Genomic DNA, 23,433 nt, shown 5'->3' with positions numbered 1-23,433 from the left:
TAAAACGGTTGGCGAAGTAACTTTTCCGGACGAATGTCGATATTTTGTCGAGGTCAAACTTTCATGATTCTAATTCTAGCTTGCAAACAATTGATTTAACTAGTCGAACAGCAAGAAATCGGTACACAGTTCCTTTATCTGATTATTTAAGCATTCGATATATTTAGCAGAATCTACTGGTTTTGTATACTTCAAAAAATCTTCGTCCTCGAAGGGTTAAACGATCCGTGATATAGAGAGCGAAGAATAAAGGCTAGTAGAGTAGTCCAGTGAACGTGAAGGGCGAAATGGGCCAGGAGTCGCGGGGAGACCGGCTCGCGAAAGTATGGTCGCGTATCCGGGTTACGATCCACCTTCTTTGCACGCTCGGAAGCGCTTTCACTCGCGCGTATCGCTGCTCTCTGCTCGCTGAAACGATTGTTGTGTCGTTAATCGAAAGCTGTCGTGAAAACGCCTTGTTTCCGGGCCAGGCACTGTCAGTCGAGTCGCAGACAGACCTCGGTTCCCTTCGGCTCTCTCGTGGACCCGCGCGAAATTTCGCGGGTCCTTCACGGGAGCTTTCTTTCCGGTCGATTCGCGCTGGAAAATAATTACGGGCTCACGGACACGGTGAAACGAATCGATCAGGAGTCGCGTCGGCAGGGGATATTAACGCGACCATTAATTAAAATCGAGGGAAATTTCGTAAAATTTTGCGCCGGCCAACGGCTCTCTGCCTCGTATCATCCAATCACGCGGCATCGATTACTTTAATTGTCATCGTAATAACATAAAGGCTCCTCTGATATAGCGCTCTTATAATAATAATAATAATAATAATAATAATTATTATTATTATTATTATAGTAATTATAATAATGATAATTTTAATAATAATACCGACAGTAATAATGATAATAACGATAACAATAATAATAATAAATAATAATAATACCAACAGCAATGATAGCAGTGATGCTGTTATAAAATGATTTTCAGTTTTATTACAAGACGAGCGTAAACCAAATTTAATTTGCTACGAGCGTGTGACGGCGTCGCTCGCCACCCGAATATATTTCAGGAAGTTTATTTTCAACCGGTACACGGCCGTATACGATAATTTTCATATTAATAGCACGCGTAAGGTGCACGTCGAAGTCGCGTCGCATTAAATAACATTTTGCCCCGAACCCCGCTGCCCCTTCCGCCTTTGATTTCGACTTTCAATCGTGCACAACGACGAGACACGAGCGTGCTCGGATGTCGTTACGCTTTTTCGTTGACCTACAAGGTGTCGCGATAGTACAGGTACGGCCAATTCGAGAAATCGACGAGACTTTCCCGTGAAGATCCTTCTTCGATACTATCTTCCGGAGAAATTCCGTAAAATTTCGTCGGAAACGAGAATTTGTCTTGTTAAACAGAAACTTATGTTCCTTTGATGGTACACGGTAGCGGTAAAAGTGAATTGAATCTTGAAATTGTCGTTCTCGAAATTCACGAGCCACTCGAGGGACTATTTTAAGTTTAGCTGAACGATAAGAGACTTTTCTGAATGATAAAGCCTTCGTGTATCTACTATCGATAACCGAGTTTCCTGGAGCGATCGTGTATGTTTCATCCATACTCAAGATGACAAGTGAATGATTTAATATTAACGCAGAGGTGTATCGTTGATTTTTCCAGTTATGCGTGATCTTGGAGCCGATGCAGGAGCTGATGTCGAGGCACAAGGCGTACGCGTTGTCACCGCGGGACTGTTTGAAGACGACCTTGTTCCAGAAATGGCAGAGGATGGTTGCCCCGCCGGGTAAGAGAGGTAGACGAACAGTTGCTTTACATGAGAAGCACCAGCCAGTGGAGCCAAACGGCCGACCAGTCTACCGCAGGATTTGGTTTTTGATCGGGACTAACGACGGAGAATCGTCGTCGACTTGTTGTCGCGCCACGAGTCTCGGTTCCAATCGTTTTCCACGGCTAGAACCTCCTGTCTTCTATCCTGACCTATCATGCCCTGACATTTGCTTTGTTCTGTGCGTGGGTTTAAGGGTTGATGGATCTCTGCATAGGATCAATGTGGTATACGGAATATCCTACGTTCACGAACAGCTTAATTTCAAAGGAACTATCAATATCAGTATCATAAAATTCTATTAAAATATCTTGCCAAGGAAATCATAGAATAAATACAATAAATCTAGCCAATAATTATAGACTTTACAGTAATTAACAGAGTTTACTAGTCGTCTGCAATGGTGAAGTTGTTACGAAGAAACAGCGTTCACTTGATGTTTGCATAATAGATTCACGTATCAACCTTGCCACGGATTGGACCACCCCGTTCCCCGCGTCCCTGTGATCTCCCATGGCAAATTAACATCCCAACCTTGGCGGGACGAGCACGAGACCGTTCCCGAACGAAATCGTTTCGCTCACGAAAAGCTTGCGCTTCCCCGGGATCGCGCGATCCTGGGGCCACCAGACACGTGAGGCGATGCTCGCCGGCAGATAGCACGATTCCTTGATTTTTCAGGATCGTCGACGCGTTGCGTGCGCACACCTCTCTTCACCGCTTCTTCTCTCGCTGGGCTTCTATCTATCGTTTTTATCATGCGTATGCGTGCACCGCGTTTCCTGTTCCAACCGCCGCGCCGCCGCTCTTCCTCCGACCGTTATCCTGTTCCCTCGGTCCTCTCCAGCCCCCCCCCCCCCTGTCCTTCGGCCGACGTTTTTCCCGATCGTGTTCAAGGCCGACGAAATCATGGAACCGAGCCGAGCCGAGCCGTTTAATCGGATCAGTCGTATGCGATGCGTGTTTCTCTGTAAAGATTCTACGTGAGTGCGGGCTCCTTTCTTAAGTAGCTTTGATGGAGAACGACGAACGACACGTGTTCGTCTTAGAGACGTGTACATTCTATTCTGTCTGTCCACCGATGCATGCATGCTTGTGTGTGTCAGAGACCTTTGATTGTGGAGAAAGGTCCAATATGCTGGGTAGCGGTCTGAAGTTTCTTAGCGCGCTGCTACATGGCTAGCGTCGTCTGCTGGTTAACGCGCGGCCCGGCACGCCGGTCTCATGCCGGATCTGTTCTTTCAGAGTCCCAGAGGCCAGCCAGCAAAAGAAGAAAGCGAAAGGGCAGCACCTCGGGGCCGGGGAACAACGCGCCTCCAGCGCCCAGCAAAAAGAGATCGCCAGGGCCTAATTTTTCTCTGGCGTCGCAGGTGAGAATCACTGCGGAACAGTTGTTCGTGAAACCTTTGAAGATTCATCCCCTATTTGACTAGAGAAGAACCTCCTCAGATCTGGTCCTCGGTGATTGGAATAAGATTTCACTGGATTAGAAGACGACCAGACCTGAGAGCCGTCCCCCTAGTCGAAACCTTTAGATTCATCTTAAATGGACTCACTTGACTTCCCAAACTAATGCTAAATTAGCAGAGAGAAAGAGAGAGAGAAAGAGAGAGGGAGGGAGAGAAAGTTTCTAATTCGTAAGATAATAAAAAAATAATGGCGGACCGACACGCCTAACGTTCCCCTGCTTTTCCAATTGACCAGGACGTAATGGTCGTGGGTGAACCATCTCTGATGGGTGGCGACTTCGGCGAGGAAGACGAACGGTTGATCACGAGGCTGGAGAACACGCAATACGACGCGACGAATAGCCTGGACCCGCACAGTCACGACACGTCGGGCGGACCACCCCCGCATCCCCACCAGTTCCACTCGGAACCGACACCGGGGAACTCTTGGCCGCCAGACCGCGGTCCCGGCCCGCCACAGGGAGGACCTGGTAGTCAGGTAAATTGACCCTTCTACCCGTCTGAACGACGTATTTGGCAAAGCAGAGTAGGCGATTCTCAGGGAGAAGTCAATAGTTCGAGACCGAATATGTAACAGTTTCCCAAAACCCCAACTAACAACTAGATCACCACTGTCCACCGCACTTTACTATCACGCTATTGACTGTCTTCGTCTAACCTCTCCCTAAGCATCCACTCATTTTAAAACGATCTACTCTGCTTTTCCAGGCAATACCGGCGGTCTCCTGAAACCGCTAAGGCGGTGTATACCCGTGCTGTCCACGGGTGGGGGCATTGCTGCCGAGAAAGAAAATGTTAAGTAAAAAGACACGGGTGAAAGCAAACATTGATCCGTCCGCACGCACAGACAGGCCTCAATGAGCCGGCGTTCGAACCCAAGCGTCCCTGCTGTTGGTTCAACACCGTTGAACAACGGACGCTGGGGGTTAGGGAGAGATGAATCCCGAATGAACCTCGAACATGTTAAAGCTCGGGACGATGTTGGACAGCCCGGGTGTATACTCTAAGATACTCCGCCGCAAAAAGATGGAATCCGACGAGAGGTTCCGAGCACTGCCCGGAACGCGATTGCTCTTGCGAGAAAGGCACGCAGAGTGATAGCAAAAGGTAGCTAAAAGTGGCTGTGTTTTTTTGGGCACCGTGTTGCAGGGTGTTCAAGGCGGACAAGGAGGCGCGTCGGGTGGTGTACAGGGATCGCAGGACGCCAGTCAACAGCAACAAGACAAGAAGAGCCCCGCTGTGAGCCAGTGAGGCCAGGAGTCCCCGCGCCCCCCCACCAGGGGGCGACGGGGGCGCAGGCCCAAGAACGTGGCTCCCTAGCGGGGCGAGAACCCTAACCTCCCCGGCGCCTATCTGGCCTCAGCTGGCTCCGGGGCCGGCAGGTTGTCGCACGTCGGTGTCCATCCGTCGTTGGCTGGCTGCCACCAGTCCGGCCTGCCGGGCCATCACGCGGAACAGCATCTGCAGCTGGGCCACGCCGCGGCCGCTGCCGCCGCCGCCGCCTCCATGGGGATGGAATCCTCGGACTTGGTAGCGGTGGCGCACTACCAGGCGCAACAGCTCCAGCGGCAATTGTTGGCCGAGCAGTCGGGTCCAGCAGGCACGATGCTGCCGCCGGCTGCTCAGCCTACTGGTGGAGGCATGACGCAGCCGCTCCAGCAAGGTCAACACGCCGCGGCAGCCGCAGCCGCAGCAGCAGCCGCCGCCGCAGCCGCCGCCCCGCAATCTCAGGGCCAAGACCCGCTGCAGAGCTTGATGCAGCAGCTGATCTGTCTACAACAGATCGAGTACTTCCTAGCCCAGCGTGGTCACAAGTGATATACATATATGTATATGTATATATATATAGAAACAGAGAGACAGGGGGGAGGCGATATGTGTATGTATATGTATATGTATATGACGCGACACCGATCGTCTCTGTGTTCGCGACGGATACCCGAATCCCGCGGCAGGATCATCGACCCTTTTTCTCGGATCGTCATCGTTCGGGAACGAGGTGGACGCGACCCTCTTTCCCTCGGCCACTGGAGGAGAGGATCGGCTGCTGGACCGACGGACACGCCTTCGGAATATCTGGAGAGAGAGAGAGAGAGACTGGTGCGTGCGCGGCGTCCGGTGTGTGTGCGTGTCCGTGTCCGACGCGGCGCGGCGCGGCGCGTTCGAGGAACACGTCGACAGGCGTCGGCCCTTCTTCGAAATCTTTCGACGATCGATCCTTTTCTCTTCCCGCCCTTTTGTGCTGGTTCACGTGACCCAACGCCGGCGTCGTCCCGTGGATGGCCGAAGATTCGACGCGCGTTCAACCGCCCCCTTGCTCGCGAGGCTCTCGCGCGTCTCTTCTTTCCGCGTCTCTTCGCCGATTTTCCGTTTCTTCTCTCCCTCACCCCCCCCCCCCCCTCGTTCTTCTTTTTTTCTTCCTCCGTTTATCCACGATCCCCTCGACGGAGAGGGGACGGGGGAGCTGGAGGAGGACACGCGCGTTGTCGCACGGGGGCACCACGGGGAAAACAGGATGTCGACGTTGTCCGGCGCGCTCGACTCGCGAATGAGAGGGTTTCTCACCGGGGAAGAGGATCAGCGAGGAGAAGGATGCGACGCGGTGCTGGTGGTGTGACGGTGGACCAAGCCTCTGGGAACGTCGTGTGATAAACGCATAATGATTCGTCGACGGCAGAGAGGAGAGAGGATGGTCGAGAAAGGATACGAATGCGAAAAGAAAACTCGAAACGAAGTATAGATAGAACGAGATGTTCGTGGCGGGAGAATCGACTGGCGGTGATGCGTCGCGCGTCTCGAGGGAGGTGGGGGTATACGAGGAACGAGAGAACACATACATACGTCAAGGTCGAAGCGAGATATATATATATATTTATATATATAAAGAAAAAAAAGGGGTATAAAAGGGAAACGAAAGAAAGGAAATAAAACGGTGATGAACGCCACGCGCTGCGGCAGAGACGATCATTCGCTCTGGTGCGAGCTGTGAATGAATCTCTATCCGTCAACAGTATTGATATAATTAATAGAATAAATGAATATAAAGAAGAAAAAAAAACGTTTATTGTGTAAGAGGTATATGGTAAGTACGACGTATTGTGCAAACGTATGCGAGGACACGGGAGAGCGTGAGGCATGGTTGAGAGGGATGCGAGAGTTGTGAAAGAAAGAGAGAGAGCGAGCGAGCGAGAGAGAAAGAGAGAAAGAAAGAAAGGGGGGTGATGTGGATGTATATAAAAGGAACCGGAAATCGTCTCAACGATCGAACCGAGGACGTCGAAGCGCGGAGCCCGATCGAACGCCAACGCACAGGCCCCGATTTGCCCGGATTTTGCGTGAGAACCGAGTCTCTTTGTAAAACGTTTCGAATCTTTGTAATTGTTAACGATAACCAACGGTGACCAGGAAGAAAAACAACGGAAGCGTGGAGAAGGAGGAGCGGAAAATGTGTCTCGTCGACGTCGGATGTCGCGCGCGAGGAATTCTGCGAACCGCCACCGAAACGGACGACGCTTCGTCGCGACGACACCCCCGAGCCAGGGAATAACGGATCGAGCGATCGGTTTCGGAACGAGAAAGCCTGCCAAGCGTCTTGTCTATCGCACAGCACAGCGCGTACCCACGTCCGATTCATTGTGTGACCGGCCTTCGTTCATTTTCCTCTCGACTTTTCTTCTTTTCTTTTGGTTTCTTTCTTCCGGAGAACACAACAGCGAACGTTTCGCTATCGGCGCGAGATTCTGGGGAAACTCTTAGTTAACCCTTTGAGGACTAACGTTGCACCGACGAAAGTTGCGAGAAAACCGTTTATTTATACAACATTATACTTCGCTTATAGAAAATGGAACGAATTCTGTCAGATGTGGTTATGTAAATAAGTGTACTTATATCTGTTTAAACAACTATGAACTTATATCGGATATGATTATATGAACAACCGTATCTATAGAAGTTTATAGTTATTTAAAGTTAGAAGATATAACAATTTATTTAAAAACCGATTCTCCTCGGAATGAATTCTGTACATACGGTTATTTAAAGTTACACGACAGTTTATTTTAAAACTCACTGACTCTTTGGCTTCGTGTTCCCAAGAATATTTAAAAGATTTATCGGATTTATAAATATTACAAGAAGATGGTTTCAGCGACGAGCTGCAGAAAATCGATAAACAATTGACTTCTCTTCTACCGTCGAAGCATCGATGTAGAATTTTCCTTTGGTAAACGTTTGGAATACTCGAGAAAACTCTTCGTCCCCAAAGGGTTAGACCCGCATCGCGCGCCGCGGTGATTTAATTTTCGCATTTCGATCGCGACACTCTCGCACGTTTGCGCGCGCACACATGCATACACACGTACACACGACAGAGGCGTATATATTCAGAGGAAACATCCACGCGGCACCGATTATGTACACTATGAATCATTCTAGTATGAAGTTCCTTGCGCGTTACGTTTGTACATGATATATATACATATATATGTATGTTCCTCATTGTATGCTTATACGTTTGTTCCTATTTTTGTATTAATCCTCGTGATTCGTTGTGTTCTCTTCCTTCGCTGTTCAAGCTCTCGAGCCAAGCAGAACGGGGCATTATATATATATATACATATACAATAAAGATTCGAAAGCGTGCTCGTTGTCGCGTTCAGCCGCGTTCTCGCTTGCGCAAACGCGGCGCGGAATACGCTGTCGTGACCAAGTTAAAACAAACAACAGTCGTTCATTTTTAATCGCATACGAACGATATTTATACGCCACAATGTAACCGGGAATTGTTCCAATGAAATAAATTCGTTTCTCGCGTCTGAAATTGCGTACGTGTTGTACACGTTGAACTCGGGAATTATTACTCGATTCGAGCATTAGATCAGTTAAATCGTTAAACCGCCGTTTGTATTCTTAATTCGAGCTATTCTTTCTTACCGTCGACATGTGAAAAAGGGGAACAGTGAGAGCGATCTTTTTTTATTGTGTTCATCGTAATCTGTGTGTCACGTTGAACCGTACCGAAAACGTTTACTTTTATTAGATTTTAATCGCTGTAGATAGCTACAACTGCCCGAATAATATTAAATCGAATTAAAGCGTCAAGTGGGAACGCGGCTTAAGATTCCCCGCCATCGTCGAGTGTGATCTTCGAGTCGGACCGTCGCGCGTTTCTCTTTTCTTTTCTTTTCTTTTTTTTTTTGTTTCTTCTAATTCCCTCCCCGTCCACCGGAAGATCGAATCGCGGCCGCCGGGAAAGATTCGAGGGACAGCGACCCGAGAGTCGTGTCGAGCTGCGGATTTCCGAAAGTTGTGTACAGGACACATCGCACGCGCCATCGCTTTAAGTGAAACCGAATTATGTAAGGAAGGAACATCGCTCTAGTTGTATCGTGACACGTATCACATCACACGTAAACACGTATATATATATATACATATTATATACACGTATGCATATATATATTTATATATGTAGAAATATAAATATATTTATTAGTTTCTCTTAACCTCGACTGGTGTCACCGCGAAGGCACGACGTTGGTACGAGCTCTGCTTGCCGATCCTAATGTTCAATTGGAGAATGACGAAAAGTGAGAGAGAAAGTATGAGAAATGTAGCGCTAGAATGAGAAAAGAGTACCGCAATTCCGAGATGAAAGCTTGACAAAAAGTAACGTTCCGCGTCTCGTTTCGTCGGCCCTTGTTTCCTCTCGACTGGCTTCGAAAAATCGCAATCGAAACGCGAACGATCTCTCGGCCGTAAAATCAATCCTGCCTCGTCCGTTATTCCGCAGCGAAATGTTTCTTGAACGAGGCACGATCGATTTCGAATCGGTTGAACTCCATCCATCGACTTTCATCGTTCACAATAACGAAGTCAGGATGACTCAAGATTGGATGGTCCGCTGATTGATTCGAGCTTCGATTTCACGAGAGTTTCGAACACCAAGTGCCGAATGTGTAATAGTTTTTACTAGCAAAATCCGAGAGCGTGCACGTGGGTCGTGGGCGCCAGCATTTGTAACGATAATACAACGATCGGTTCGTTGATCGAGTGTATAGCGCGGGGAGTGAATATTAGTCGGTTTCGGGAAACGAGAAGTGTGACTCTTGCGGGGGATCGATAAGGTCGGTCGGGAATGACGAGCGTGGGTGTGGAAGAAGGGGGGCGGGAGGGGCCAGGAACGTCGGCGTTTCATCACGTCCATGAACTCTGCGCTTTCGGGTGGTTCCGCTTGCGGACGCGTGTCTCTGGTGAAGGATAGAATTTTCTTCGAATATGTACAAAGTCATCGTATACACACTCGTCATCGGACATACAACAAAAAAACACACACACACACACACACACACACACACACACACGCAACACACGTGACATACGAACATTATTCGCGGGAGGACCGAGAACACCCCGTGACGTTAATTATTTTTCACTTCCGATCGACGGGGTGAGCGAGGATACCGGCTGGCGGCCATTCTGTAGCGCTCGTCCCCAGCGAACGGCGCGTCAGCCATCTTGTCGGTCGCACGCCGTAAACATTGTGTTCCCCGCGTACTTAGGAAGAACGCGAATGTGAATGGACGTTAGATAAAGAAAACAAAAATGATTACATGCATATATACAGACACAACAGGGGCACAGGCACCTACACGAAACGAGGACACATACAGTTGCAACTACAAATCATTGAATTAGATAGATAAGCTACGCGTGAAGCCAGTACAGTCCCACGGCGTGTGAGAGTGTGCGAAGGGAAATGGGTAAAAGCGAGAGCGAGAGAGAGGGAGAGAAAGGTGTATTTCTAATATAATTAACGAAAAAAAAAATGAAAACCACAAAACCGTATGTCTGCGCGCGGGAAGAAACACGGCAAGAAAATTCTGTATGCGAGAAAGAGAGATGGAGCGAGAGAGAAGGGGGTTGGAGGGCGGGAGAGAGTGTGTATATGAGAGCAAATGAGTGTAAGAATGGCGAATCGACGAAAAAGCGAGAAAGAGAGAGAAAGAGAAAACAAGATTAAATGATAATTTCGACACGAGCATGCAGTGGGTTTTAGGATAAATGATCTATTGACAAATGTTGTATATTATTACGAATTATAATGACACTATTATAATTAATTAATTAATTAATTAATTATTATACCCTAATAATGTGAATTGAATTTAAAACTGACACGAGAGAGTGAGAGTATATGAGAGAGAGTGAGAGTGAGAGTGAGAGAGAATGAGAGAGAGAGAGAGGAATGCAAGTTGAAACGAGATAAACGATAAAAACTAGGAAGAAGAAATTTTAATTGTTGGCAAATAAGGACGAACACGGAGCCGGTGGCAGAACAGCCCTTGAACAGGTCCCAAGAGCTCTCGGATCCGGATCCAGTCTCTCGCGCACGCGGCTTCCGGTGTACAAAAGAAAAAGCCAAAAATAAGAAAAATAAACGATAAAAAAAAACAATAATAATGAAAACGTGAATTCGGAGACGAGGGGGATCAGCCGGCGAGGACTGAGACGCTTCGCCGACCGGAAGTGCATCCAGCCAGCCACTCGAAGATACAACACAACCTTTTCCTTTTTGTTTCGTCCGTTCGATCGTTTCCGGTCTCGAGTGCGTCAGCGGCGTGTTCGTTTCAGCGACGGCCACCGGAACGAACATTATTGTAAATAAATTAGACCAAAGTATCGTCGGAGCCCGCGAGACTCCGCCAGTGTTCAACGCACGCCCCGCGCGGCGGCCGCGTAATCACGGCGACGCGTTCCGGGAATCCGCGACCGAGACGCGGCGGGGCGCAACATTTAATCCCCGATATACATATATGTATATGCGCATGTATATATATCGATCGACTCTTCTCTCGCGAACCGAGATCGCAACGGGACGCGCCAGAATCGAACGACAAAAAATTCTCTAATTCTAAAAGGCAAAACAAAAGAAAAAGAAGGAAACGAAAAGACAAAAGGAACGCACGAATCTTAGCCAACTCGTGGGCAGTCCTCGTTCAGGCTCGCCGAGAGAATTAATACAAATTAGTTTTTAAACTTGTGTAAAGAAAGAGATGAAAGAAAGAAAGAAAGAAAGAAAGAGAAACGAATGGGGGAGGGGGTGAAAATGGAGGAAAGGGAGGACACGGCGAGGCGATTTTAACAAATTCGTAGGGTCAACGGTGAAAGTACAGGTTTCCGAGATGAAACATTCTCATAGATCTCGACTGGAACGCGAGAGGATCTCCCGGTGTTCCTCGGCGATCGATTTTTCGCGTCTTCCCGTCTTTTCTTCGCTCGACGACGACGGTTCCCTTCGTTTACCCATTCCCCGTATTCTTCTGTCAATCTTCAAGCAAAAAGGAAATCTTCAGCGTGCGTTCGCAAATGCGCGTCCTCGGTTTCGAGAGTTGTCGCGCGGGAAACAACGTTCTCGCGAAGGAAAGCTTCTCTTTCAAAATCTTACGAGATCTCGAGGATCGAGATTACGAGGTCCTGTTTCCCGCGTGACAACCGAGCGTGTCTTTTCATTGATCGCGACGTAGAGTTCCTACGAACGAAGCTAAAGATTTCTTTTTCGACGATCGATGCCGATTTCTCCGGCGACAGAGCGGAGAAAATGATGATCGATTCCTTTCCGTCCAACGACGACTGTCGGCCAACACGGAAGCGATTACGTTCGCGAAGAGAGAGGGCGAGAGAAAGGGGGAGGGTCTTCGGTTCCGAATCGGAAAGGTCCCAAGTAGATTTTGGCTCAGGAATAAGCAGGAGTTACTCACGTTGTACTCGAAAGTGTTATTTGCAGCCTTCGGACTGACCAGCGGAACGGAGAAATATTTACCTTGATAAACAAACATTCGAATCGAGATCGGAAATACAACGAGGCGATACCGTGATCTTAGTCGATTAACGTTTAACTTTTTATTGTTCGATTGTCGGTTTGCAAGTTCAGAGGACCGAATCCTCTCGCTTTCTTCCTCCCTGTCCCCTTTCTTGGTTCATCGGTGGCGTCCATCTCTCGGTCGCCATCTTGTTTTTCTGCACCGCGATCCGCGGATGGTCGCGTCGATGATCTTCTTCCTCCCAACCGGCCCTCCTTCCCTGTCCGCCGTCGGAAACCGGAAGTCGTGACGCGTTTCGAACCCCTCGTTGCTCGAACCGCTACAACCTCGGATCGGAGAGTTTCGTCGCTGATTAAGAACCGGTTTATTAACGCTGAATTTTCCAAGAGCGTTCACGTTTGTAAGTATGGATCACTATTGGTGGCGAGTGAGAGGAAGAGTGAGAGAGTGAGAGAAAGAGAAAGAGCGACAGAGAGAGAGAGAGAGAGAGAGAGAGAGAGAGAGAGAGAGAGAGGTAGACTGCAAGCGGAAAATGGCGCCGGCAAGATTCCGAAAGATCGTCCCTGTGTTCTTGGTTTCGGAAGGAGGCGAGCTGAGATGATAATTTTTGGTAACCTGGGATTAGATTGTGATGGAGAGGAAAGACTGAAGTTTAATTTAGCTTGCCCCCTTTCGGAGGCCGGAACCTGAGGAATCAACGGAGCATTAGAGGCGTCGTTAACATTGTTTTCAGCTGGAACGTTGTTGCATATAAATTGACGGATTTTAGTTTCCAAGACGCAAGTGGAATGGCGTCGGTGTTATCTGGAGAACGTGAATTCTTGAGCATGATTGTACATCTGTATCGAACGATTTTGGTTTTTCAAATGATATTCGTCGGAAGCACATTGAAATCTTGTTTCCAAGTTGGAGCACGCTTTAATTCTTGTTTTATATGCAATGAACGTATATTCTGGACAATTTGAGGGAAATAGATTTGAATGATACAACGGGAGCTCGAGGGGTTATCGATGATAAAAATAGAGAGAGATAGAGAGGAGAGAGAGAGAGTGCAAAAGCTGGGCAACGCCGTTTCCGTTCACCTGTAAATATCCTGTCCTCTGAATTTGGCACTAATCTGTGCCTGTGTGGTCGGTGTAAAAAGATAACTCGAAGTTCTCGATCAACGCGTCGGTCGATCGCTGAACACCGGACCAGTTTTGAGCGACGAACCTGCGCACCGATCTAGTGTATAAAGGATGAAGAGAGGGAGGATGAGAAAAAGAGAGAGAGAGAGAGAGAGAGAGTGAGAGAAAGAGAGAGAGAGAGAGAGAGAGAGAGAGAGAGAGAGAGAGAGAGAGAGAGAGAGAGAGAGAGCGAGCGAAAGAGCGAAAGAGAGAAAAAAAGAGGCAGAGAAACAAAATGAAAGAGAGAAAACACAAAATATTAGCGAATTAGGGACGATTTAAGAGGAAAGAAGATCGCAATCAAGGGATTAATTAACACTTTTACCCCCGCCCCGTTTTAGTGGACATGGGCCAGCTCGGTATATTATATTAATATACATTCAAAGTTGGCCCATCGCCATGACCAATGAAGTAATAAGAAAGAGGGAGAGAGAGTGAGAAAGAGAGCAAGAGTGAAAGGGAGAGAAACAGAGTGAGAAAATGAGAGAGAGACAGAGAGAGAGAGAGAGAGAGAGAGAGAGAGAGTGTGCGTGAGAGGGAGAGAAAGAAAGTGATGAAAGGAAGCAAACAAACAAAAAAAAGAATTGTCATCTAATTACATTTTTACGCACTCCAAATTTTTATCCTCGTCATTTGTATCATAGCGACATGTGTTTAAAGAAGAATCCACATTATATGTATGTAATCAAAATTGTAACTGACAAAACGTTAATAAAAAAATGATATTCGATTCAACGTCCATTTCATTCGACGTCTATCGACATATTTCACAGAGATATCTGTCATTTGTAATTAACTCTTCTACGTTGGACGGGAAATATAAATCTGTAATAAATCCTAAATATATATCTGTCTGTTCTTATTGCTTTTATTTGGATAGAATATTTCATTCTTTTTTTTCGAGATGTACAAAAAGAAAAATATTGTTCCGACTGACGACTGAGAGATGAAATTTGTGATTACAGGATTCACGTTCTAATGGTTGATGCTGAATATTATTCGGAATGTTATTTATCGAATATTAGAATAAGGAATATGGAATAATTTAAATGTGTGTATATATATAGTTTATATTCTGTTCAAAATTTTTAGCGCCATCCGTGGCGAAATACTCAAACCGTTAAACAGTTGCAACCTGTTCGATAAACGTAATGTTCTTTTAGTATTCTGAATTACCCAATAATGGTATAAATACCCTTATCGACGCTCATTGGTATCTTAAGAAATCTGTTGATTAGAGGGTTGAGCGATCTCGCACTATGTGGCGCCATCAATCTTGGATAAACAAGTGAGATTTTAAAAAATTATTGTTTTAAAAATTATCAGGATTTATTAGATGTGACTATTCTGTGTTATTAATGAAATATTTATTAAATATTAAACTTAAATTAGCCTAACTTAATTAACATAGTTTCTAAAGTTTTAGTCATTGTCGGGTCAAGAAGCAAAGGAAGTGAATCAAGAAAGAAACCCTTGATTTTAAGGTGTGTTTATTATTTAAATCTATATTATGTTCTTACTACATCCTGACAGAGTACGCTAGTGAACATTGATATTTTTTTGCATTGTCGGTATTTCAGAGCTGTAGAGAGATTTTCATTTAATGAGACATCTGTACGGATCTTAAGTCTGTGGTATATGTTGCATTTGACATACTGCACTTTTTCCATCAATTTACATGTGTCATTCTTGATAACCGTAAACAGAATTCAATCATGGACAAAGATTTACAACGTTGTTTGGATCTGTTAAAAGAAAATACTGAAAATGTTCGACATGATGCAGAAGGTGCATTATTAACTGTCTGTCAAAATATTTTATGTCATCCCAATGACAAGCAGTTTAGGGAGGTGTGCCTGGATGATCCCATAGTAGAGAAACTGCTTCCTGCTATTGGAGCTATGGAATGCTTATTTGACTTGGGGTTTGTTGAGGTAAACACATTAAGAATCACAATTTTTGTTTGTATTGTAAAGATTTATATACCATTGTGTTGGTTTATATTCATTCGATAGACTGCTGACTCTCTCATCTTACCACCAGAAGCATCGCTCTTCAAACTGCAAGCTCTGGAAAGTCATCTTTCTGAAAGTTGTATTGCAAGACACAATATAGTAGACAATACAGAAGCCTATAATTTGATACCCAAGACAACTAATTTGAAAGAAAGAGCCTTCTTAACACAAATTGTACATCAATTTCAAAGTGTTCTACGCTTTGAAAATACAATTTTACAAAAAAAAGCAAGGAGGCTAATACCTATAACGGAACTTCAGATAGCGACCATGACAAGGATAAGAGAATTACAAGAGTAATTATTTATTATAGAAATTTAATTTTTATTCATTTAAATGCAGTTTATATTTGAAATGTATTGTTCTTAGGCGAATTAAATTAAGCAATGAGAATTCTGAAAAAAGTACAGAGGGGTTATTTAAAGAGAGTGATATTGATGCAAATGAATTATTTTTGATGGAACTTATGCATTGGTTTAAGTATAAATTTTTTACATGGGTTGATAGTCCCAGATGTTCTGCCTGCATGGGAAACTGTGAACATTATAAAACTGTACCTTCTGAAGATCCTAGATGCTCAAGAATAGAGATACATAAGTAATACATAAATGATTTCTTTTATATAATATATTCTATTTTATGCCTGGAAATTAAAGAGTGAACTATATGATCTAGATGTACTAATTGTGAGGCACTTGTTAAATTTCCACGTTACTCTGATCCAGAACCACTATTGACCCTGAAACGTGGTCGCTGCGGAGAATGGGCTAATGTATTTACACTTCTTTGTCGTTCTTTAGGATATGATTCAAGATATGTACACGATACAACAGATCATGTTTGGACAGAGGTGTGCAGTAACAATTACCTTTATATTAATGAAAAATATTTGCAAAGCCCTTAGTTGTTCAATCCATAACAGGCATTACTGCCATATAAGTGTTAATTTCTTTATAAACTATCAGTAATAAAGATGTGGGTATATCAATTAATGTTTAAGGTATGGTCCATGCATGAACAAAGATGGATTCATTTAGACCCATGTGAGGATGTTATAGATCGTCCTTTAATGTATGAAAAGGGCTGGAATAAAAAATTGACCTATATAATAGCTTATTCAAAAGACGAGGTACAAGATGTTACATGGCGGTATTCACGGGACCAAACAAATCTCATGAAAAGAAGGACTGTATGCTCTGAGAATAATTTATTACAATTAATTGAATCGTTGAATAAGCACCGGCAGTGTTCCGCTAATTACAGCCCTTCGCGCAAACAATATGTTATTAAACGAAGATTATTAGAACTTGTAGAATTAATACGCATGCCCAATGAACAGAATTCCGATAATAACGAAAGCTATCAAGGAAGGACTACTGGTTCTTACAAATGGAGACTAGCAAGAGGAGAAGTTTCTCAGGTATGAAAAACATCTACAATTATTGAAACTAATAAAAATAAGATAATGCAATCATTTTTAATTATATATTTTAGTCAAGTTCAGGGGCAAACTATTCTTGGGATGTTTCAAAGTATGGAGAAACATTTCACTTGCGTTATTCGATTGTTAAAGATGTATATAAAGTAATGGATGATGATGACAGAATGTTAGAAGAAATTTTGGGTTGGCAAAATGGTGTAATTGAAATACAGGGTAGTATGTTTCGTAAAGTAGAGAACGATTGGAAAATGGCGTATTTGGCTCGTTTCTCCGAAGCCACTAGTGGGCGAGTGAAATGGAGTTTTGTTGTAACTAATCCAAATTTATGTATATCAACATTTCATTTGCAAGCTGTGATAAAAACATTTAATGAAGCGAGTATATCATGGCAATTGGAAGTATTCTTTGATAGTACAAACTCAACCAAATCTCTAGTAATTCCTATAAATGATTGCGCTAATTATTACGCAAACCAATTAGAGGGATCAGTCAAATTAATTCTCACAGCCACAGTTTTCGGCGGTCAGGGCAGTAATGCATGGCAGTACGCACAACTTTTCCGACAAAGTTTAGAATGTAAAGATCAATCCCTCGTAATTAATATTCAACTAAAAAAGAGGTAGTTGTATTATATTATAAATTATCAATTTTTAGTCATTATATTGCTCTTAAAATAATAGATTAATGGAGATAAGAAGTCCAATATCATGAAATTAAGACATTCCAGATTTAATATTTTATTTAATTAAACGAATATAGAAAATGAGGGATTATTGAACTATTGCTCATTTATAGACAAATGTATCTATATTGTAAATAAATACAGGTCTTTGTGAGTTTATAAGCTTGAAAATTTTTATTTCATATACAAAATAAGCACACTAGTGATGGCACTTTAGAAACATTGTGTCCAATGAATGTTAAATTATTTGTTAACAATAATTTTTTATGTATTAACAGTATATGAACACGTTTTGTGTATACTTCAAAATATTTAATTACTTTTCACAGATGCATAAAAAATTACTTTATAAAACGAAATATTGCAAAAACTAATATTTCCAGATATAAATATCTGATTTCTTTATACGTTATGTTTGATTGATTTTTATATAAACGTGCAAAATATTCATAGAAACCACAAATAATAAAGTGTATAGAGATTTTTTTGTGTAAAGCATAGAATATTTTGTTTAGACTTTCTCTTCATAACATGAAAAGTAATTAAATCACAAAACAAAACAATTTTGCTGAAATACATTGCAATGTCGCACTGAGTAACGTAAGTTTTAAATATTTTCTTGAATGACTTTTAAATTAGCCAGTCGTCTATTTAATATAAATTTCAAGTATCGGAATAATATTTCTGCCTACCGTTATTTATTTACACGCATATCCCAGCACCAATCAAGCTTGTAATGCCGTCATTGTCTTATGCATACACTGCATAAAGTATTTAATACACATACATACAAAAAATATTTAATATCTACATCATCACGTAACATTAATAACTATTTAAGTAATAAATTCGAATAACCATACCATGTGGTTTCTTATGCTGATACTAAATAATATTGCTCGAAAATGATGTGTAAAATAACAGGTAGGCACTGGTGTTTTGAGATCTTACTTGATTCATTGTAACTTCTGTTACTGTTTGATCATCATACTTGTACCACCTAGTAAAACAAATCTATTAATTAATACAATAACAATACAACGAAATTATATCAATAACTAACAATAATGTATACACACTTATTCTGAGCGGCATTTTTACAAAATGCTGTGTAATGACCACCTTCCATGGTTCCATAGTGATTAGACATTGCATACAAGCTATAATTATAGCTACGAATATTCGAAATAGTAGCTGTGTTGCTGTCTGTAACTAAATATGGTTTTAAATTAAAGCCTGTGAGGGGGAAATCGACAGCAGTATTTCTCTTCTCGAACCAGCCTCCACTTTCAGCGAAACGATTTAAATGTATTACTACAATAGGCGCGAGTTTCACAAAATCGAATTTCTTTGTAGCCTCCCTAGGCGTCTGACACTTTGGGCATTTCCAACCAACTACTTTCTGACCAGTTACGAACTTCAATATACAATCCTAAAAATAAAATAACCAATTTATTTACATGCAAGTAGTTATTTATGTATTTACTAATACAAACAATTTTCACTTACATTCAATGTACATCGATTGGAATGAGGTAATGATGTTGTTAAACTATTAAAACTTTCATACGTTGTACTACTTTGTTTGCAAAAACTGCAAGTTATAGTGGATCTTAATTGACCAAAGAACAAGTCAGATATTATAGATTTCATAGATCCCATTGCTTTATTCCAAGCTTCTTCCGCAACAGTCATTTCTAGGGGAACCTTACACTTCTGTAAACAGAATAGAATAAAAATAATGAACATTAGTAATGAAACATCTTGTACCTACTTATAATATAGAATTTTACCTTCTTTAAGTCGTTATGCATCCAGTCTAATAAAAAGGTCAGGAATTCGTGAGAATCCTGCTGTTCGTAACTTTCGAATTGCAATTTGTACTGTCCAACAGCAATCTAAGAATTATAATGAACAAATTGCCAATGTAAATTTTTATTTACAAAAAGTTCTTCGTATATAATTTTTTTATAAGCGTACCTTCAGGTCGTGAGGAGATATGCTCTTATACTGTCCTCTCCAGAGAGCTTTAATTACTTGAGCCACCTCTTCCACGACTTGCCCCTGCGTGCTATTATCATTGCTTGTATTGAGATCGTCAGTATATAGATTATCGGTGAAATATTTAGCTAAATGTGTAGTATTACTCAAACATTGTATAATACTGTTCATGTAACACGAGTTTCCCAAGTTCTTTAACCCCGTAATACCTGGATGCTGCAACACAAAGGTAAATATATTTACCATTTAGCAGAACTCTGTCATACAAACTCATTAGCAACAAAATTAAACACTACTTTTTATCGTTTCTCACAAACCGCTCAGGACATCACATTTTGTTTGTCTGATATTCAGAACTGTTTTGAAACTCATTATTACAACGTTGTTACTTTCTTCATTTGTCAATTACCTTCCGAAAATAGTGAACTTTAAAATGTGGCGTAAATTTTCTAGACAAGTTTACCATCTTCCGATTCACAGTGTAATTGTAAAACGCGTCTTCACATGTTTCAAAGCATTATGAAAAATGTGACACAACATTCTACACTGTAATAAGTGTAGCGTTCTCGGTTAACGCACTGAATGAAATTTACACTAGAACACAGAATTACGGTATCTCTTCTAAGGTTTAATAAAGAATGAACAGGTATCGGTTATTAATGTGACGTTAGTCGCGTAAATACTGATGCACGTGACGCACAACGTCGGAAAGGTTCGATTAAATTGGATTTGAGAAGCCTTACGGGTACTGAACGTTTCAGCGTTCACGTGTATTTTCACGTCGCAGATTTGGAAAACTCACAATTCTTGAAGTAAACAAGAGTTACGAAATCTCTAATTCATCCTTTCAATGATACCTTCATGTACTTCGTTTAAGATTTATTTTAAAATTCAATAGTAAAATTGTATAATTTGACTTTTACTTGTACTCCCGTCTGCGGGGACCACGTGGGTTGAAGACACGTGCACATCAGCGACTCGTGCAATAAGCATTATTTTATAGGATACAACACTGATACTTATACATACTACACTTCCATGAACAGGAGTCAGTCTTTCTTCACGATTTGCCCAACTGATGTGGGATACTTTATTGTCATTGTTGAAAGTTCCATTTTGATTGTACAGAGGAATTTGCGGCTTTGATGTTCTGTCCACTCGCGGTGCTTTACGATCTATCAACTAAACAGTAAATGGAACAAGTTTATCTATCATTCAACTAATATATAATATTATTTTTAAATATTGATTCTTTACTGGGAACAGCATATTACCTGTAACAAATTTGGACTGGAATATGAGCGCTCCAAATTCTTACCCAGAGACGTGGTATTATCCGGTTTCAAAGATTCCTTATGAATATTATTGTCGTTTTCCGTTGTTGATGTTTCTTTCTGATCATTCTTCATAGATTTCCTTTTAAAATTAGAACATACAAAATAATAACATATAATGATGAAACTAACACTAGCATCGAGCTTTCTACTTACTCTCTTAACTTATTCCTTTCTCCAGCTATATTTTTCATGCCCAACTTTAAAGAACCAAGGATAAGATCCAAGTTGCCTTTTTCATTCTCCTCAGCAGAACTGAACTTGATCGATTCCATTTTTGAATAATATTTATCAAATTCATCTTTAACTTTTTTGTATTCCTTTTTCTATTATATAAAAGTAGAACCATTAATTGTTTTATACTAATCATGTGCAAAATAATTCAGCATTGAATATAAATGTGAAATGCTTATTACCTTTTCTTCTAATTTCATAAATAAAATTTTCAAGTTATTACGAATTAATTCTTCTTCATTCGAACCTTTATACTCGATGCTGTACTGCATGTATAAAGCATGCTCTTGCTCTAAAATTTCTTGTTCCAAATTCAATTTGCCCTTTGCAAGTTCATTTAATTGCTTAAGCAATTTCAATACAGTCTCAGCCTCGGATACGGGTGGCTCTAACAAAACCGGTTTGTTACTGCGATCGACAGTTGGTTTCATAGGGATATCATTTTCCTTTACAGTATTAAATGTTCTTTTCTGTTGAAGTTTCGATGAAGTGTTATTATATTGCTTTAAAATGATGTTATTCACAGAAACTTTATCTAATTCTATAGAAGCGTTCATAAAATCTTTGGATTTCAGAGGGATGTTACTACTTATTTCAGATTCTATTTGCTTATAAAGTATTTTATCAGTTGAAATATTCGTTTTCGATACGTTTTCCTCCTTATTTACAGGCTTTATGTTAACAGGTTTTTTGTCACGCACTTTATTAATACTATCTTCGCCATCTAAATGTATCCATTCAGGGTATTCAATATTGTCTAGTATTTCGTTTGAAGTATTATTTAACGTAGGCTCGGTGATATTAGGATTTGTTGTAAATGCTGGATAACGAGTTATCCATTCCGCGTAACCACCGTCTAAGATAGTGATTCTATTATGCTTTATACCAGGGTCCCAATTTTCCAAAATTTTTCTCAATGTATTTAATGGATTGTTGAGTGCCAGAGTTTTACTTGATGTATTCCAATCAAATAATATTGTAACATCTACATACTGAGCTGATCTTTGCCTGAACAAGTATAAACCTTTTTCATCATTTTTAAGATACTTTTCCAGGTGTGATGCTGATAAACTGAAATGAATTTATAAGAGAGAAGTTAGTACAAAATAATATTCTTTGTGAAATAATATTATTTACCTACCCAGGTTTTATTTCACTGCTTGGAATGTTAATACATTTATCACATAATATTCTGGAATTTTCAAACAGTGCTTTAGATCTAATGTCAATAATCAAATATCTGCCACATATATCTTGAACCAATTGAAACAGATGGTCACAGTTGATAATTTCTTCATTATCACCAGCCAATGGGTCTCTAGTTGGTGTTTCAGGCAACTGTATGGGACCATCAATTGGAGACATATAAGTATCTATTCCTACATTGTTATCAATATCCATTTTCTCCAAGGTATTACTCTTGTCTAACAATTTTACTTCTGCTTGTTGCTTGTATCTCGTGTCTAATCTTCTATTCAAGTCTGCAAGTATTTTTTTTACTTCATTGATCTACAATGCAAACATGTTTTTATTCTACACAGCATGTTGAAGTTATTATTGATCTTTATAAAATTCTAGAATTCGAATTTTCATTTCACAAACAATAGGATTATTAAAATATATGTAATTTCCCACCTGATTGACGTGTAAATGTGTCGAGGAATATATCTTGTCATCTTTGTATTCATGTGTAGTTTTCAACCATTCAATAGCGTTTAGCCATCTTCTCAACATAATGTACTGATCCTCTTCATTTCCTTTTTTTCTATAATCCTCAGCTATGTTGTACATCTCAGGTAATCTCTTTAAGATTTGGGCTGGCTTAATGTCTCTGTAATTGACCTTCGCCTTTTCCAGAAGTTCATTAATGCTCTTGTACTTTAAAGAACCTTTCTCAGATATCTTCTTTGAATTCAACATTGTTACGGTTTGAACATGCATACACAACAGTGTGTCACAGCAATCTGCAAGCAAGGACAGTGTCATAATAAACAGTATTGGACTGACTTGTAATAAAATGAATTCTCTCAAGTAAAATGTCCACTTACTAGTAGAAATGTCAGATTTCACCGGACACTTTAACCACAGTTGTATCTTTTAAGTTGCATCAACGTACATCCACGGATCTCCAACATTTTAGTAACGTGACGTTTGTATAAAACACTTTGACGCCATCTGTCACCACCAGCACCAAAAACTTGATCAGGTTAGAGTATACTGGATCATCCAAAAGGGATATCCTAGAATATATGACGTGTCAAATGCCCCTACGTCTATGCAACTAGCCGAAGCGAACTTAAGACGACGCTACAAGCTTGGACGTTTCACCGTAGATGTCACCATACATCCTTTCCACTACTTCCCCATACATAAAATCAAATATTTATTTACCCCTTACACTGATATTTAATGTTGAATGATTTCTCTTCGAGTTAGTT

The 23,433-nt window shown here is 41.6% G+C and overlaps 4 protein-coding genes across 7 annotated transcripts in view; 3 read left to right on the top strand and 1 right to left on the bottom strand.

Moving 5' to 3' along the window:
* The window catches only part of Chi (LIM domain-binding protein 2 Chi), a 90,925-nt gene extending 86,327 nt beyond the window's left edge, over positions 1–4,598 (top strand). For 2 of the 4 annotated variants that reach the window (XM_031983208.2, XM_076367994.1), the window contains exons 6-9: positions 1,666–1,798; positions 3,077–3,201; positions 3,536–3,778; positions 4,450–4,598. In XM_031983208.2, the coding sequence (XP_031839068.2) occupies positions 1,666–1,798; positions 3,077–3,201; positions 3,536–3,778; positions 4,450–4,551 (603 nt within the window). In that variant the 3' untranslated portion in view covers positions 4,552–4,598. Of the gene's footprint in view, positions 1–1,665; positions 1,799–3,076; positions 3,202–3,535; positions 3,779–4,008; positions 4,157–4,449 lie in introns of those variants that run through there. The other 2 variants (XM_031983207.2, XM_076368007.1) reach the window with 2 other exon arrangements.
* Positions 4,599–4,767: 169 nt separating this feature from the next.
* On the top strand, positions 4,768–14,018 carry LOC116429847 (uncharacterized). The gene has a single exon (XM_076368039.1). The coding sequence runs from the start codon at positions 4,807–4,809 to the stop codon at positions 5,116–5,118; it is 312 nt and encodes a 103-aa protein (XP_076224154.1). The 5' UTR covers positions 4,768–4,806; the 3' UTR covers positions 5,119–14,018.
* A 677-nt stretch (positions 14,019–14,695) lies between these two features.
* Pngl (N-glycanase Pngl) lies at positions 14,696–18,018 on the top strand. Its single transcript, XM_031983229.2, has 7 exons — positions 14,696–14,772; positions 14,869–15,222; positions 15,304–15,599; positions 15,673–15,900; positions 15,979–16,153; positions 16,304–16,723; positions 16,798–18,018. The coding sequence occupies exons 2-7, from the start codon at positions 15,004–15,006 to the stop codon at positions 17,365–17,367; spliced, it is 1,908 nt and encodes a 635-aa protein (XP_031839089.1). The 5' UTR covers positions 14,696–14,772; positions 14,869–15,003; the 3' UTR covers positions 17,368–18,018.
* A 153-nt stretch (positions 18,019–18,171) lies between these two features.
* Positions 18,172–23,255, bottom strand: LOC116429843 (Ubiquitin specific protease 8). Its single transcript, XM_031983228.2, has 12 exons — positions 23,044–23,255; positions 22,631–22,959; positions 22,137–22,504; positions 21,178–22,066; positions 20,918–21,087; positions 20,702–20,843; positions 20,457–20,609; positions 19,407–19,643; positions 19,220–19,324; positions 18,936–19,142; positions 18,506–18,858; positions 18,172–18,426 (listed from the first exon to the last, which is right to left on the bottom strand). Exons 2-12 carry the CDS (start codon positions 22,934–22,936, stop codon positions 18,312–18,314), a joined length of 3,045 nt encoding a protein of 1,014 aa, XP_031839088.1. The 5' UTR covers positions 22,937–22,959; positions 23,044–23,255; the 3' UTR covers positions 18,172–18,311.
* Positions 23,256–23,433: the final 178 nt, after the last annotated feature.

This window comes from Nomia melanderi, chromosome 1 (genome assembly GCF_051020985.1).
Source record: "Nomia melanderi isolate GNS246 chromosome 1, iyNomMela1, whole genome shotgun sequence".
NCBI lineage: Eukaryota > Metazoa > Arthropoda > Insecta > Hymenoptera > Halictidae > Nomia > Nomia melanderi.
The sequence above is the reverse complement of the archived record's forward strand: the minus strand, read 5'-3'. Positions and strand labels throughout refer to the sequence as shown.